This window comes from Aquarana catesbeiana, linkage group LG05 (genome assembly GCF_042186555.1).
Source record: "Aquarana catesbeiana isolate 2022-GZ linkage group LG05, ASM4218655v1, whole genome shotgun sequence".
Classification (NCBI taxonomy): Eukaryota; Metazoa; Chordata; class Amphibia; order Anura; family Ranidae; genus Aquarana; species Aquarana catesbeiana.
In genome coordinates this window covers 175,297,985-175,312,884 of record NC_133328.1, presented here as the reverse complement: position 1 = coordinate 175,312,884, position 14,900 = coordinate 175,297,985, and the positions used below count along the sequence as shown (strand labels likewise).

Genomic DNA, 14,900 nt, shown 5'->3' with positions numbered 1-14,900 from the left:
ACACTGTATATGTGTGTTAGGTTGCCATTTAAAATGAATTAGAAAAGACACACAGAATACCACATGAACGAGCGCATGCAAAAGTGTGAGGGATCCTTATAGCTCTTATTTATGTAAGCTCCCCTCACCTCTCTCTCACAGTATCCTTTTCCTTTGCCATACCCTGTAAGATTTAGCTTGTGTATGTTATATGAATGGAGCCTGGAGAGTGTTTCAATGAGAGCAACAAACAGCGCTGATCTCTCTGCAGGGCGGACATCAACAAGAAAGACATCTCGGAAAATACGACCCTGTAAAAGGGATAGTAACACTCGCTTTATGAAGTTGCAAAAAATGTACTAATAGCACACATTCACTTAATAATAGCAGCACTTTGTGAAACCAAGTAAAACAACATAGTCTAATACTTGTGTGACTTAGCTAACCTCCACATGTGCAATCACATAGAATTCGGTTCCAATCACTGTCACATCATTACAGTATAATAAAGTCTTTGGTACCGGGAATCCAGCGTCAAATAAGGCTTTTTGGACTTCATATGTGCGCTCAATCTAAAAAACAAAAATAAATGTCATTCTTTGTTTTATGCAGAATCGTTAGCACAATCATTTACAGCAAAAGGACAGTGAGAACATACACAGGTAGCATGACATTATCTTAGAGGAACTGATCTCTGGAAGCTGTGTTTAAAAAACAGACAAAGGACTAGTCACTGGTATTGTGTGTGGTCTTCCGGCAGCTGATCTTTTCCCCATTACTGACCTACAATGCCTTGTTGCCCTGCATTATATCGCTGTGTAGAGGATGGCCCTTCGGTGGCGGAAAGGCTTTGTTTCCTCATGTCAGTCTCCAGAAAGGAGAACAGTGAGCAACACAGTAGTAATATCACCAAATCTCATGAGGCTAATAGTCAGAGGCAGCTGTGCCTTAGATTTCACACGACAGATATACAGTTATAAGGCTGTAGACACAGGAGTGCCTAGGTTCCCTCACAAACAGTACCAGTGTTGTAATATGTTGGCCAATTTATGTATAATATTGTATTGGAGTGCCATGTTGAGCAGAAATTCAGTTGAATTGTCCAAGTCAACTGAATTTTAACATAGCAAGGGGACAACTGAAGACCCTTTGATGTGTTAATCTTATGCAAGTCTATTTGAACATCTCAAAGGGTGTTCAGGTAGTATCTGTTAATCTAATCTAATTACACATATCTAAGGGGACTTGTTGATGTTGATATGCGGGAATGCAAATTGGGGTGGTTTATGACTGCAGCTGTTCACGGCTGGGAGTTGTTGTCTATCTGAAAGACTAAAGTATATAAAAGACCTGAATGGAGACGGCCAATCAAATTGCTCAGCCATTCAATATCTAGGGAATATAACACGGCATTCAGTCTATAGTTTAAGTATCGTCTGTCTGTGTATGATGCACACACAGACCTAGGAACATGGGGCTCTGAATTATATCTACTCTGTCGGATTTTTTTGTTATCTGTGGACTTTGGACTTTGTTCTGTGTTGGAAGTCAATAAAGTGCATCTCTCTGGAAGAATTGGGTTGCTGCGGAAGAGTACTTACATCATCATTATTATACCTAAATATTAATTAACTATACTACTATACATATATTAAATCACTACAACCAGGAGGTACACTGCTATTTTTCAGGAGGAAATCCAGGCAAAGGGTATGTTTTTTTGGGAGTTCTGTGTAGGCACACTTCATATATTTATTTAGTTTTTGCAACATTTGGGCAGTGAAGCAATACAAAAATAAACGTGTTCAGCTTTCTAGTACTCAAAGTTCTGCTTTAAAGTGAACCTGTGGGTTATCACTGCAAACTCTGACTGATCAGTAATTATTGATATAACTTTCACACATTTATTTGCCCACAGGCCTTTTCTTCAGACTGATCTGACTGAAGATCTCTTGGCGCAAGGTGACTTGCGTAAGCTGCTTTCTGCTCTCTGTAGTGCCCTTCTGTGAGTGGACTCCCCTAAAAAGGAACATTCATGGGATCTCTGGAAGGTTGATATTCCTTCTTTGGTTGGGGAAGACTGGGAGGAGTGTCTTGAGCATAGTGCTAAATTGGTAATTTCTTCTAAGAAAAAGCTGATTTAAACTAAACTCTTCCATAGGGTGTACTACACTTTTGTAAGGCTTCTCAGAATTGACCTGTCTCATAGCCCGGCCTGCCCATGCTGCTGCATTCACACAAGCACCTACTTTTATATATTTTGGGACTGCCCTGAGCTGTCCCCTTTTTGATCAGAGGTCTTTGAGATTATCAATTTTAGGTTACAACTGATCCTCCCAGTCTCACCGGAATTGGCATTGCTCGGGATCCAAGAGGATGCCCAGTGGTCTCATCATGCTAAATTGTTGATCTCCTATTTCCTGTACTATGCCAAAAAAGAAATTTTGTGAAAATGGACCTCTACGGTTTTTCCTACTGTGGAGTCCTGGGCATCAATGGTGACTTCAGCGTTATTATACAAACTCACTTATATCAGCCATGGCTGCCCTTTGAAATTTGATAAAGTCTGGTTCCCACGGACCTCCCAGTAGCTGGTAGAGCTAAGTTGACCCAAATCTATCTATATATGTTCTGAAGACAATCTGTCTTGTTGGTGTCCCACCCCTGCTAAGTGAGTCCTGCCTTTTCTGCTGTTCCTTTGTCCCCTTCCCTCTCCCACCCTCTTCATCTCTCCCTCTTCCACTCTCTTCATCTCTCCCTCTTCTATCCTATTTTTCCCTACTCCCTGGGTCACACTGGGCTGGACTTGGTGTTTGTTAGACTTGATCTCCCCAATAATTTTTCAATGTGACCTACAAGTCTTTACTTTTTGTCATGCTGCTTGTATTGTTGGACGATATATCTTTGATTTGATGTATCTAACCATGTCAAACTGTTGTTTTCCTGCCATGCCATGTGTTACTTTATTCCTTTAATAAAGCACTCCTGTGTGGTTAAAAAAAAAACACCTGGACCCAATTAGATAATTGGCATTAACACTGCTTCACCTTTTCAATAAGCAAAGTGTCTCTCTACTTTGCATACTGAGCACCTTTCCCTTTAGTAAATCATCCTCCCTGCATTTTCAATTTGTGTAAGGAGACTGAACCCAACTACCATAACTGCATATGAAACTATATATTTTTTTCCTAGTATATAGCAATATCAAATGTCTAGCCAATCTCCCAATGTTCAAAGACTCAAAGACTTTCAGCAATTTTTCTGGAATTATTTAAAGTATATTTGCAGTTTTCGGTAGAAAGCTTAGCAGTTTTTACTGCACTCTATTATGCTCTTGGAGAGATTTCATCTCACAGTCACAATGTTGGCAACATGGCACTGGTGGCAACATCTCAGCATAATAGAAAGAAGAAAAAAATCTCTCTCTAAAAAAAAAAAAAAAAAGAAGAAGAGGTAAAAACATTTTTAGTGGAGTCCAGGAAGGCTATGAACCATGTCATCCTCTTATCAGTCTGTGTGTCCCTGTGGAGGTTTTCCTAGGCTTCCTAGCTGGAACATGTAGGAAGTGACTGGCAATATCACTAGGACTCATGCAAGAAGAAAAGTTGTGAGAGTTTTCACATACTGTGTGTCTTACAGGTTTGATTTACCTAAAAAGTGCACCTTGGCAGAGTTCTAAATAACTAATATTGTAATATTAAAATGCATATGTTTATTGGAAGTATACTTCATGTGCAAAACATTTTAACTGCGCATTTGCTCTGGGGTCTATTAATAAAACAGATCACTGTCATAAACATTTCTACAAGGTGGATGAATTTCCCTCATATTTTCTGTAATAGATTAATTCCTATGATCATCAGCTCTAGTGGAGTGATACGTTTTACCATTGAGGTAATTCAAAAAACCATACTGGATTTTGGCCACTAGATGCAGCTGAAGATCACATGAATTAATCTATTGGCTCCTATCTAAATTGGTCCTAGTATGTGCATATATGCCTGTGGGATAGGCACTTTATACTGTAAGCTTTTGAGGGCAGGGACTAATGTGAAAGTACAGTATTTAAAGTGTTGTGTAAATTGGCGGCGCTTGAAAATGCCTGCCTCTAATATTAAACTGTAAGCAATTGTGCAAAAAAATCCTTAAAAGAGAAGTAGGGGATTTTTTTAAATTTTAGAATCATACTTACCTAGGTGGATGCAGCATCGGTCTGATGATCTAAGACTGAGAACCGAGCGATCAAACACCACAATTGCTCGGTTCTCAGAGCTCTTTGAGCAGAGAGTTGGTCACTGTTAGTCACCACTGTCTGCTCTGACCCTCCAGCACTCACTGGAGCGCTAAGCTGTGGAGGGGGCGAGAGCGGCCGGCTCAGGCTCTCAGCGGCTTGCTGAGAGTGAGCTGGGTGCCGCTCCAGGCATGTGGGCGGATCCCGACCATATGGTCACGATCTTTCCCGATGCTGGACCAGCTTCAATCCTTTGTCTGCCCTTTGTCTGCTGAAAATGGGTCATGAAAACTGGTCACAGGATTGCAGATCGAACTGCTCCTCTGTGATCCATAGGAAAAATACAGCCAAATGAGCTTTGGCTGTACTTCTCTTTTAAAGAGGAGCTTTGTTCAGTTCTGGAAAAATTAAAAGTCAGCAGCTACAAAAACTGTAGCTTCTGACTTCTAAAAAACAGACACCCATCTGTCCAGGGATCCAACACTGTCCTCAACTGAGCCAGTTCCTCATCGGTCTTCAGTCCCCAGTGCTGGCCTATTAATTTTGGGCAGCTGGCTATAACGCCTTGTGGCCTCACAGCCAGCTGCCCACTACAAAAGCCGAATGGTGAATGGTCCCACAGCCTTCTGGGACCTGTGGCATGTCCCAGAGGGATGCAGGCAGGGTTGGGAAGGTAGAACTTTCGGTGGATCCGCCGCGGCTATCTGACCAGCAGTGGGAGTGGTTAACTGTCAAAACCAGGTACCCCCTCCCAAAAAAATCATTTCAAATATGGCAGAGGAGGGAGGGAGAGGAAAAAGAGTGGAACTTCCCCATTTGTGTGAAGTTCCACTTTAAGTCTATGGTTAGTTTGATTGGAGATAAAGACAAGTCCACTATGAGTTTGAGAAAACAGTTTATAATAAAGGTGCAAACATAAACAAAATCTACCTTACCAGATTATCTCCTGGCACAACTGAGTGATGAGGTTTCTTTCGAAGAACACATTTATATGGACCCTTCTGTAGAAAAAACGTAGCGCTGGACTGGCCTGATCTATAAAAAAAATGAAAAGTTTCTCATTTATTATTCATAGTATATGGCAGTGTTTTCCAAAGAACAAGATGTAAGCCACTGCTGGTATTCATTGTTAAAGATGAGCTTGGGTGTGTTTGGATGCTATTCCAAACCTATGTGATTGACCCTGTCAGAAATATGTCACATGTATACGTGAGGCTAGGGGACAGGGAATGCCCCCACCACAGGAGACTGGGCCATTATAGGTGACAACTTCCTGGCGAACCACATGGGTTCTGAAGAGCACACACAAGCTCATTTCTATTCACTGTTACTATGTGTGAGACTCAGAAATTTATAGGCAAGACTGCCTCTTGGGTAAGTAGCACAAGAGAAGCATATTTTTTTTAATGCAATAGTTTTTATTGATTTTGAAAGCAATAAAAATAGAGGAACAAAGTCGCAAACAGCATAATGGATGCAGCCACCGTAAACACAAATAAGGTGCGGTTTGAATATACTGTAAGTCACAATGATTAAGGCTGGGTTCACAACTATGTGAATTGGATGCCGGTTTCCTTGCATCCAATTTGCATGGTAGGAGATTGTGACTGGCTCTCTATGGAGCCGGTTCACATATCACTGCTCCGGCTCTGGTGCGAAATTGCACAGGAGCCTTGTGCGTCTCTTGGTCCATTTCATTTCCGAATTCAGCTCAAAAATTCGAGCTGAAATCAGACCTGAAACGGTGAACAGGGACACATCGGACCCCTGCTGTGAGCTGCATGCAGCAATAGTGTGAACCCAGCCTCAAATAGTTCTCAAACAAAGAAGAACAGAAATAAGAAAACACAGAACAGTTCAAGGTACATTTGCATTCAAGTATTACCAGCAGCAAAATATAAAGATGGACTTTAAAAGTGGCCTTTTTTTAAAAGTAAATCCAAAACTTTATTTTTTTAAAGTTATGGATAGTAAGGAAGGGTTAGGACCCCTTTTAGGTAATTTCTGCCGTAGGGAAATTTCCCATTGGGGAGATTTGCCTTTATTTCCTGTCCCATCAGGAAGTGAAAGGAAATCTCTCCAAAATCTTATCAGTTATCACCACAATGTTATCATTGGGGGCCTTTAACGCATATTACATAGTTACAAAAAACTGGCCACTGCCCCCACCTATAACTGGCCTTCACAGCAAGGAGCACATGCAGGGCCATATACATGTAAGACAAAAACAATTCCATAGCTCAACTCACCAACCAGTCTGCTGACCAACCAAATTACCTGTCTAACCATCTGTTAAAAGCAGGGGTTTTATATAGCACACATTTGCATACGCATGTGAAAGCTGCAAGGCCTTGTTACGGCACCCTGTGTTGCTTGCAGTCCTAACACTTCAAATGTATAAGTGTCTCCATAGTGGAAGTACATGCATGGAATGGATAGATGTGGGGCAGGTGAGCCTGGAGGCAGCTAAGGTCCCCTTAAAGGAACAGGAGCACACTGAAGACCCAGCAAGAGCACAATGGCAGCGAAGGTATGCCGGTGTCCAGTGTGTCCCCGGCATATTACACAGCATATTACATAGTTGCCAACTGTCCTGATTTGGCCGGGACAATCACCGATTTTCAAACACCTTGTCCCAGGCTACATCCCAGAAATCAAGGCCAATCACAGACAGTGACAGTGGGTGCCTGCAAGTGACAATGTGTTTCACATCCTGTTACACATGCAGGTCAGAGAACCTTACCCCATCTCCTCCCCCAGCAGTTGATAAGGCAGAGCTCAGGGAATCACCCAATGCCTTGGGTGCAGAATGGCATGGTGTTTCACATCAGGACACATATGCTGGGGACAGAGATCCTCCCCCCAGTAACTGATCAAGGCACTCGGGGACTCACTCAGGAGTGAGAACAGCACAGCCAGATGAAACAGTTCCACAGCAGATGGTGAGGCTTGCAGGAATTGCTCAGTGTGTAACTGGCCGGCAGAGTAAGTGAAAGGTTATGTTAATGCCTCCATCTTGCTATCTGTCAGCCATCTTAAATAGTATGTACAGTTTGAGTATCTCTTTAGCTTTCCTTAGAAGTCTGTAATTGGCATGAATTCTTGCAAATGAATTGTTTCTCACACGGTTTTCTCTTTCCCACATTCTTTTATCTTACCCCCCTATTACCTTGTATCCAGCAGCTTGGGAAGAGAAGAACAATGACTATTTGTCTTACTGTAGTTGCCTTGATATCTACTGTGCATGTTTTTAACTATGAAACTTCTGTGTGATTTTTTGCTATAAGACATACCCCCTGATAACCCAATACAATTAGTTTTTAGAGTGTAACGCCGTGTTAGTGTCTTTTCTTCATTCTCTAAAAGCTGATTCCAGATATCTGAAATTACATGGTACATCAGATCTGAGATCTGAGAGGTTAAAAGGAACTATCCTAGACACAGCATTAACCCTATCAGCACTGGGGGCTCAGTCCGGGGATTGAATATCTACCCTTACCGGGGAATGGAATCTACCCTTAACGGAGGATGGAAGGCTACTTTTAAAGGATACGGTAAGTTAATCTTATTCTTATTGAGTGAAATTGACTTGCCGGGGTCCAGGTGTGTAGCTTTCATCCACAGAGATTGCTGGTGGGCTATAGAACCTCTGATAAGTAGAGATAAAAGTTGACCGGTCATATAAATAGTGTTTAGGGGACACTTGAAAAGGTTTTGATGACCTTAAGAGAATTTTACAGAGTACTCTAGAAGTTTTAGTTCTGTTTGGAGCAGAACAAGAGACTAATGATTGATGTATTATGTAAACTTTGTATGATTGTATAACTGCTTTAACTGCTATGACTGCTTTAAAAGTATCACGCTGGATGCATTTCGCTGAGTGTATATGTGGACTGCTATTTTGTTTCCAAAACCAAAAGACATACTTGGTGAATGGTATTCCCGGAGGTTACAGACACAATTTGGGTAAAAATCCATATTTTAGGGAAGGTAAACCAAAAATAGAAGTTTTAAGAATTAACGTACATTGTAAAGTTAATTTCATAGAAGGATTAAGCTTGTCTGAAGCAAAGCAGCAAGTCCACGAGCAAGGTTGTGCATTTATTGTATGTCCAAGAACACTTGAACTTGACCCAAATCTATTTTCATTACTCCAAAAAAAAAATAATTATTAAGTTGAGGTATTGTCTAACTTACACCGCTAGATGGCAGTCAAGCACTGTGAATTGTTCTGTTTTCCTAGGACAATAGGAAAAGTGCAAGCTAAGTTACAGCTACCAAATGCAGGTGAAAATTGTAAAGACTTTGTTGCCAGAATATGTGGGATGGATCAATACCTAGTTAACCCCTGGGTGGATCATATGGCAGGATGGACAGAAAATCTAGGCAGTTGTAGTCCCTTTCCCTGGGATGGCACAAATAACCCCTTTCATATGGATATGATTAAAATCCTCTGCCTAAATGACAAAGACGCATATCCATATTATGGTCCCGATCAGTGGCGGCTGGTGAAGTTTTAGGATGGGGGGGCGCTGGACCCTGCCCTTCCTTTTTGACCCCTCCCACTTGGTGAAAATGGGCGTGGTTTCAGCGAAATAGTGGGCGTGGCTCTAAGGTGGTGTAGTTAGCGTCTGAGATGAACGAGGGATGGAGGGAGAGGGATGGAGGGAGAGGGATAGAGGGACGGTAGCCCCAGATCCTACACAACAATAGAAATATGTGTATTCTAGAAAGTTTAACAATCAGCAGATAAGGATACTCCAAACACCTGGTGTTAGCACTTCAATCATCCCGGCACCATGGTTGTTATGGTGTCAGGATGATTGAAGCGCATTATTACTATTATTACATTGTAATATAAAATTAAATCATTCAACTCACCATAATGCAGAATCAGTGGGAGCCCCGAGCATGTCACTAGCCACGTCGCCTGCCACCAGATGCCATCAGGTGTCCCCAGCAGAGTCGCTCCTTACATGCAGCCTGTGTCACACAAAAAGCAACCAGCTGTGTGTAGAGCATCTTATGTAGTACTTGCCATGAATTACATGTTGTACACAGCATGTCCTACACATAGCATGTTCTTCTACACATAGAATGACATACACATAACATGTCCTCCAGATAACATGACATACACATAACATGTCCTCCACATGACATACACATAACATGACATACACATAACATGTCCTCCACATGACATACACATAACATGAGATACACATAACATGTCCTCCACAAAACATGACATACACATAACATGTCCTCCACATGACATACACATAACATGACATACACATAACATGTCCTCCACATAACGTGACATACACATAACATACACATAACATGTCCTCCACATGACATACACATAACATGTTCTCCAACTAACTAGCATACACATAACATACACATAAACATGTCCTCCACATAACATGACATACACATAACATACACATAAACATGTCCTCCACATAACATTACATACACATAACATACACATAACATGACATACACATAACATGACATACACATAACATACACATAACATGACATACACATAACATACACATAACATGACATACACATAGCATGGCATACACATAACATGACATGACATACACATGACATACACATAACATGACATACACATAACATGTCCTCCACATGACATACACATAACATACACATAGCATGACATACACATAACATGACATACACATAACATACACATAACATGACATACACATAGCATGACATACACATAACATACACATAACATGACATACACATAACATACACATAACATGTCCTCCACATGACATACACATGACATACACATAACATACACATAACATAACATACACATAACATAACATACACATAACATGACATACACATAACATGACATACACATGAAGCAGCCCAAACATATGTGTAGTCATGTGTAGGACATCATGCTGCAGACACCCACTCCTGGCCAGAGACAACACCTCGGATTGTAAGCTTTGTTGCTGTCATTATGGGATGGGGATGGATTCTCATTAGGTGATCAGTCACTGGATGGGCTTTAATTTGAGTGGGGTGGGTGGGGGAGGGAAGGAGGTCATTAGAGCAGCTGAAAAAAACGTCTTACCTTCCCCAGCCGGCCATCCTCATCATTCTCTGTGTCCTCTGTCATGCTGTTGGTGTGGATGGAGCGGAGGGATCACCAGCCAGATTCCAGTGCCCGGAGAGTCAGTCTGCACTTTGCAGTCCTCATACTTCCTGTTTCCTCTCTCTCTTGGGCGCAATTAGACAGAGAAAACAGGAAGTGACATCAAACAGAGATGTCAATCAAACCGCCCGGCCGTAGTAATATATACTACAAGCGCCGGGCGAAAGCTACTTGGCGATTCGGGAAGCGCCACAAGGCGGGCTAAACGCCCTCAAATGCAGCGCCACGTCTGCAATCTCGTGATTGACGTGGCGCTTCCCATAAGTGCACTGTGTCCGGTGTCGCACTGTATCCAGCGTCCGAACACAGTGCACTTAAGGACCTTCTTTTGTCATTTTTTTATATTTAAAGGGCCAGTATTAAAAATAGTTTTTTTTTTTTGTTGTTGACTGTCTGGAGGGGGGGGGGGGGGGGGGCGGTGCCCAGGCGCCCCCTATGGACGGGCCGCCACTGGTCCCGATCCCCAATGGGACAAGGACTATATGCGAAAGGGAGGGAAAAACTGGTTGACATACGCTCCCTATTGGTATGATAGAACAAATAAGAATACTAAACCTCCCAAAATACAGGATAAAGATCAAGCTTCGGAGAAGAAACATGAGTTAGAGAAATCTCTAAACCATGGTAGCTTCGCCATCACCCTGCTCCCGCCCTATAATACTATTACAACTTCCACTGCCCCAAAAGGTTTATACCCAAGTCTGAGAGCTGAGGACTTAGATTTGCTAGCAGGTTACCATGTTACACAAACCAACAACCCTAATCCTTCAAACCCTAACCCAAATCCTGTCCCCCAAAGACCACAGGCACCACCTCCACAACAACCACAGCAACAGGCAGACAGAACAGCCGTAGTTTCATCCACAGTAAGAGATACAGAGGAAAAATCTGATGTTGAGGAAGGTAAGGATAATGAAGCGACGGGAGGGTCCCTTATTACTAGTGTTACTTACAGACTTGGTATAACTAACATAATAAGCCCATTAGGAAAACAAAGCGAAACTAGAGCTCAAAAGATACAACGGAAACAGCAAGAAGCGGCCGCTGCAACTCAGCAACTGCCCTTCATGACCGTAGGTAACAGTCTATTAAAGAAAGTTATAGAGATTGAAGACATAAATCGCATAGTTAAAAACTGTCCTAAACCCACTGTCTCTGTATCCGCCACTCTCGCCTACCTAAAAAGAGCTTGTAAAGGCAGAAACTACACACAGGAAGATATAAGGTTAATTATTGAGGGTGTTGTAGGGACTGGTACAGGTTGGGGCTGGACCAAGGTCGGAACTATATCTACTGTAGAACCGGCGGGTACAGCTGCAACCAATTACAAGCTTAACACAGAACAAGGGAGAGATGATATGTGGATTGAATTAAAAACTCACATGCTAGAGATTTATTAACCAAAATCTTCATTGCCCACCGCCATAGCATGCAAACAAAAGTCAGGAGAATCAGTTCTTGAATTTTGGAAAAGATTCAATGATGTGTGGACACAGGAAGCTGGTTTGGGTATTCAGCCAGATATGGATCCATTATTGATCCAGACTTTCCTGAGTAATCTCAAACACCATTTAGTGGTCCCAGTCAAACAAATGATTACTGAATGGTCAACTCTTCCTAGAGCTGACTTTGGCAAAGCACTTTCACAGAAAGATGCAGCAGGTTGTTTTGATATACCAAAGCCATCACCTGTCTCCACACAACATTTCCAAGGAAATATGAAGGGAAACTTTAGAGGAAGAGGTAGAGGTAGGTTTAGAGGCAGAAATGGAAGAGGGATGAGTCGCCCTAGGAACAATGGATGTTTCAACTGCGGTGCCGAGGATCACTGGGTGAGTCAGTGTCCTCACCCCACCTCTCCTCAGACTCCCGACTACAGCTCTGCCCCTAACCAGACACAACAACCACAGGTATCCACCCAACAAGGTCCAACATTTCCAATCAAATGGGTAAATCAACAACAATGATGGGGCCCGGAGGGTAGCGTCCCAGCTTTTCCTTTTGTCTCAAATGATTTCACTGACAGTCCAATAGTTGTTATTTCAGTAAATGGGAGACCCCTTCCCTATCTCGTCGATAGCGGAGCCACTAGGAGTACTATTTGTGAAGATCATTTCAAAGGCAAATGGGAACCAGCAGAACCCTCTTTGGGAATTAATGGAATACTGACAAAAACATATAGGACCCCACCACTACCAATAGAAGATGATGAAGGTTACACCATATGCACACACTCTTTTAGGATAATACCAAGGTGCCCTGTAAATTTGATGGGAAGAGACTTGTTTGGGCCACTAGGAATCACAATTAGAACCAACGCAGAAGGAGGTCTAGACATTTCCTCAGATAGAATCACTATAGTAGCATGTAAACCAGGTTTGTTGATGCTGTCACAACAAAGCAGTGAAGAAGATTTTGAGGATATAGACCCCCAGGTCTAGTCTACATCAGATCTGGATGTAGGACTTATTTCATGCACACCATACAAGGCCACTCTCAAAGAAGGTGCATTTCCTATCTATCACAAACAATATCCTCTCTCTAAGGAAAAGATGGATGGCATAGTGCCAATGGTGAAAAAGTTTCTGCAGGATGGGGTCCTGGAAGAGATTATTTCTCCATACAACACACCTGTTAACCCTGTAAAGAAGCCAGATGGCTCCTTCAGGTTTGTACAGGACTTGAGGGCTATAAATTACCTCATAGTCCCAATAGCACCCATTGTACCTGATGTTCCATCACTCCTGTCCTCCATTCCAGCAACAGCCAAATGTTTTACTGTGATTGATTTAAAGAATGCTTTTTTCTCCGTCCCTGTAGACAAGGAGACATGGCCACTCTTTGCTTTTACTGTGTCGATTGACCAACACAATCGCCAGTTTACCTGGTGTAGAAAGTCCCAGGTTACATAGACTCACCTGTGGTCTATTCTATAGTACTCCAAGCCACCCTCAGGCCTTGGACTGCCCCTCATGGTTCTGTACGGTTGCAATATGTTGATGATCTTTTGATTTGTAGTTCTTCAGAGGAGGACTGCTGAGCTGATAGCCTTTCCTTACTGAAATGGTTACATGTATGTGGTCACAAGGTGTCTAAGAAAAAATTACAATAGTGTAAACAGGAGGTTGAGTACCTGGGGTTTGTGCTGTCTCCGGGAGTTAGGAAAGTCAGTCACAAAAGAGCTGCTGCTCTTGTGGGTCTGCCCCGCCCACTTACCAAGAAGGACATGCTTGCCTTTCTTGGAATGATTGGTTACTGCCACCAATGGATACCTGACTGTTCTTTCGATGACAATATATTGAGACAAGCAACCCTCTCTGAAATGTCTGATATTGTAAAATGGTCTGATGAAATGTTAAATCCTTTTGCCATGTTGAAATGTGCAATGGTTACCAGCCCGAGCCTCGGCCTACCTGAATATGGCAAAATGTTTCATTTGTTTGCCAGGGAAAATTGCAGAACCATGGTGGGAGTACTGGCCCAGGAACATGGTGGGAGACTACGCCCTGTAGCTTTTTTCTCAAAGGTGGTTCCAGTACAGGTGCAGGGCATGCCCGCGTGTCTCAGAGCGTTGGCTTCTTGTAGAGATGGCAACACCTTTTTCCTTGGGTCATGACACTACCTTACATACTACACACAATGTCACCACACTCCTCAAAACCTTACATACTCAACATATGTCAGCACAAAGACTGAGTGGGTATGAAGTCATCCTCCTGTCCAATCCAAACCTGAAAATAAAAAGTTCAAACATAAACTCTGGCCCAGCTCCAATTTGGAATGCCTTATTAGGTCTTAAAGGAGAACAGGACGACTTACCACCACCTCATGACTGTACACAATCAATACATCAGGATACTTCACCTAGAGCAGATATGCTTTCAGTACCAATCCCTACTGCACAAACAGTTTTTGTTGATGGCTCTTGCAGCAGACCAAGTGATAATGTCTATCATGCGGGATATGCTGTGGTCCAACTGCCGGATACTGTCCTTGAGGCCAATCCAATACCCTATCAGTCTGCACAAGCTGCTGAACTGATAGCATTAACCCGTGCATGCCAGCTGTTTGCAGGAAAAGAGGTAAACATTTACACCGATTCCAGATATGCTCATGGTGTGGCCTGGGACCATGGTGTAATATGGCTTCGCAGAGGATATGTGGCAGCAGATAGAAAGAGCATCTCACATTCTGACTTAGTCACAGCATTACTAGATGCAATTCAGTTGCCTTCAAAATTAGCTATCATGCACTGTAAGGCACATACAGGCCAAATGACTGATATAGCCAAAGGGAATGCATTAGCTGATAGAATTACCAAAGAAGCTGCATCTCTACAAAAGGCAAACATTCAAATGCCCATGCTAACACCTCAGCCATGTTCCCTGAAAGAGACACATTGGCTCACAGAACTGCAGGCTTTTGCCACCCCTGATGATATTGCGCAATGGAACTGTGATAGAATAGTGCAAA

General features: G+C 42.5%; 1 protein-coding gene across 4 annotated transcripts in view; it reads right to left on the bottom strand.

Annotated features, from left to right (window-relative positions):
• LOC141144573 (acyl-CoA dehydrogenase family member 11-like) overlaps positions 1-14,900 on the bottom strand; it is a 386,002-nt gene that overhangs the window by 284,731 nt on the left and 86,371 nt on the right. For all 4 annotated transcript variants that reach the window (XM_073630369.1, XM_073630371.1, XM_073630370.1 and 1 more), the window contains exons 2-4: positions 5,146-5,245; positions 426-551; positions 129-290 (exon numbers count right to left, since the gene is read on the bottom strand). In XM_073630369.1, coding sequence (XP_073486470.1) covers positions 129-290; positions 426-551; positions 5,146-5,245 — 388 coding nt within the window. The remainder of the gene's footprint in view (positions 1-128; positions 291-425; positions 552-5,145; positions 5,246-14,900) is intronic.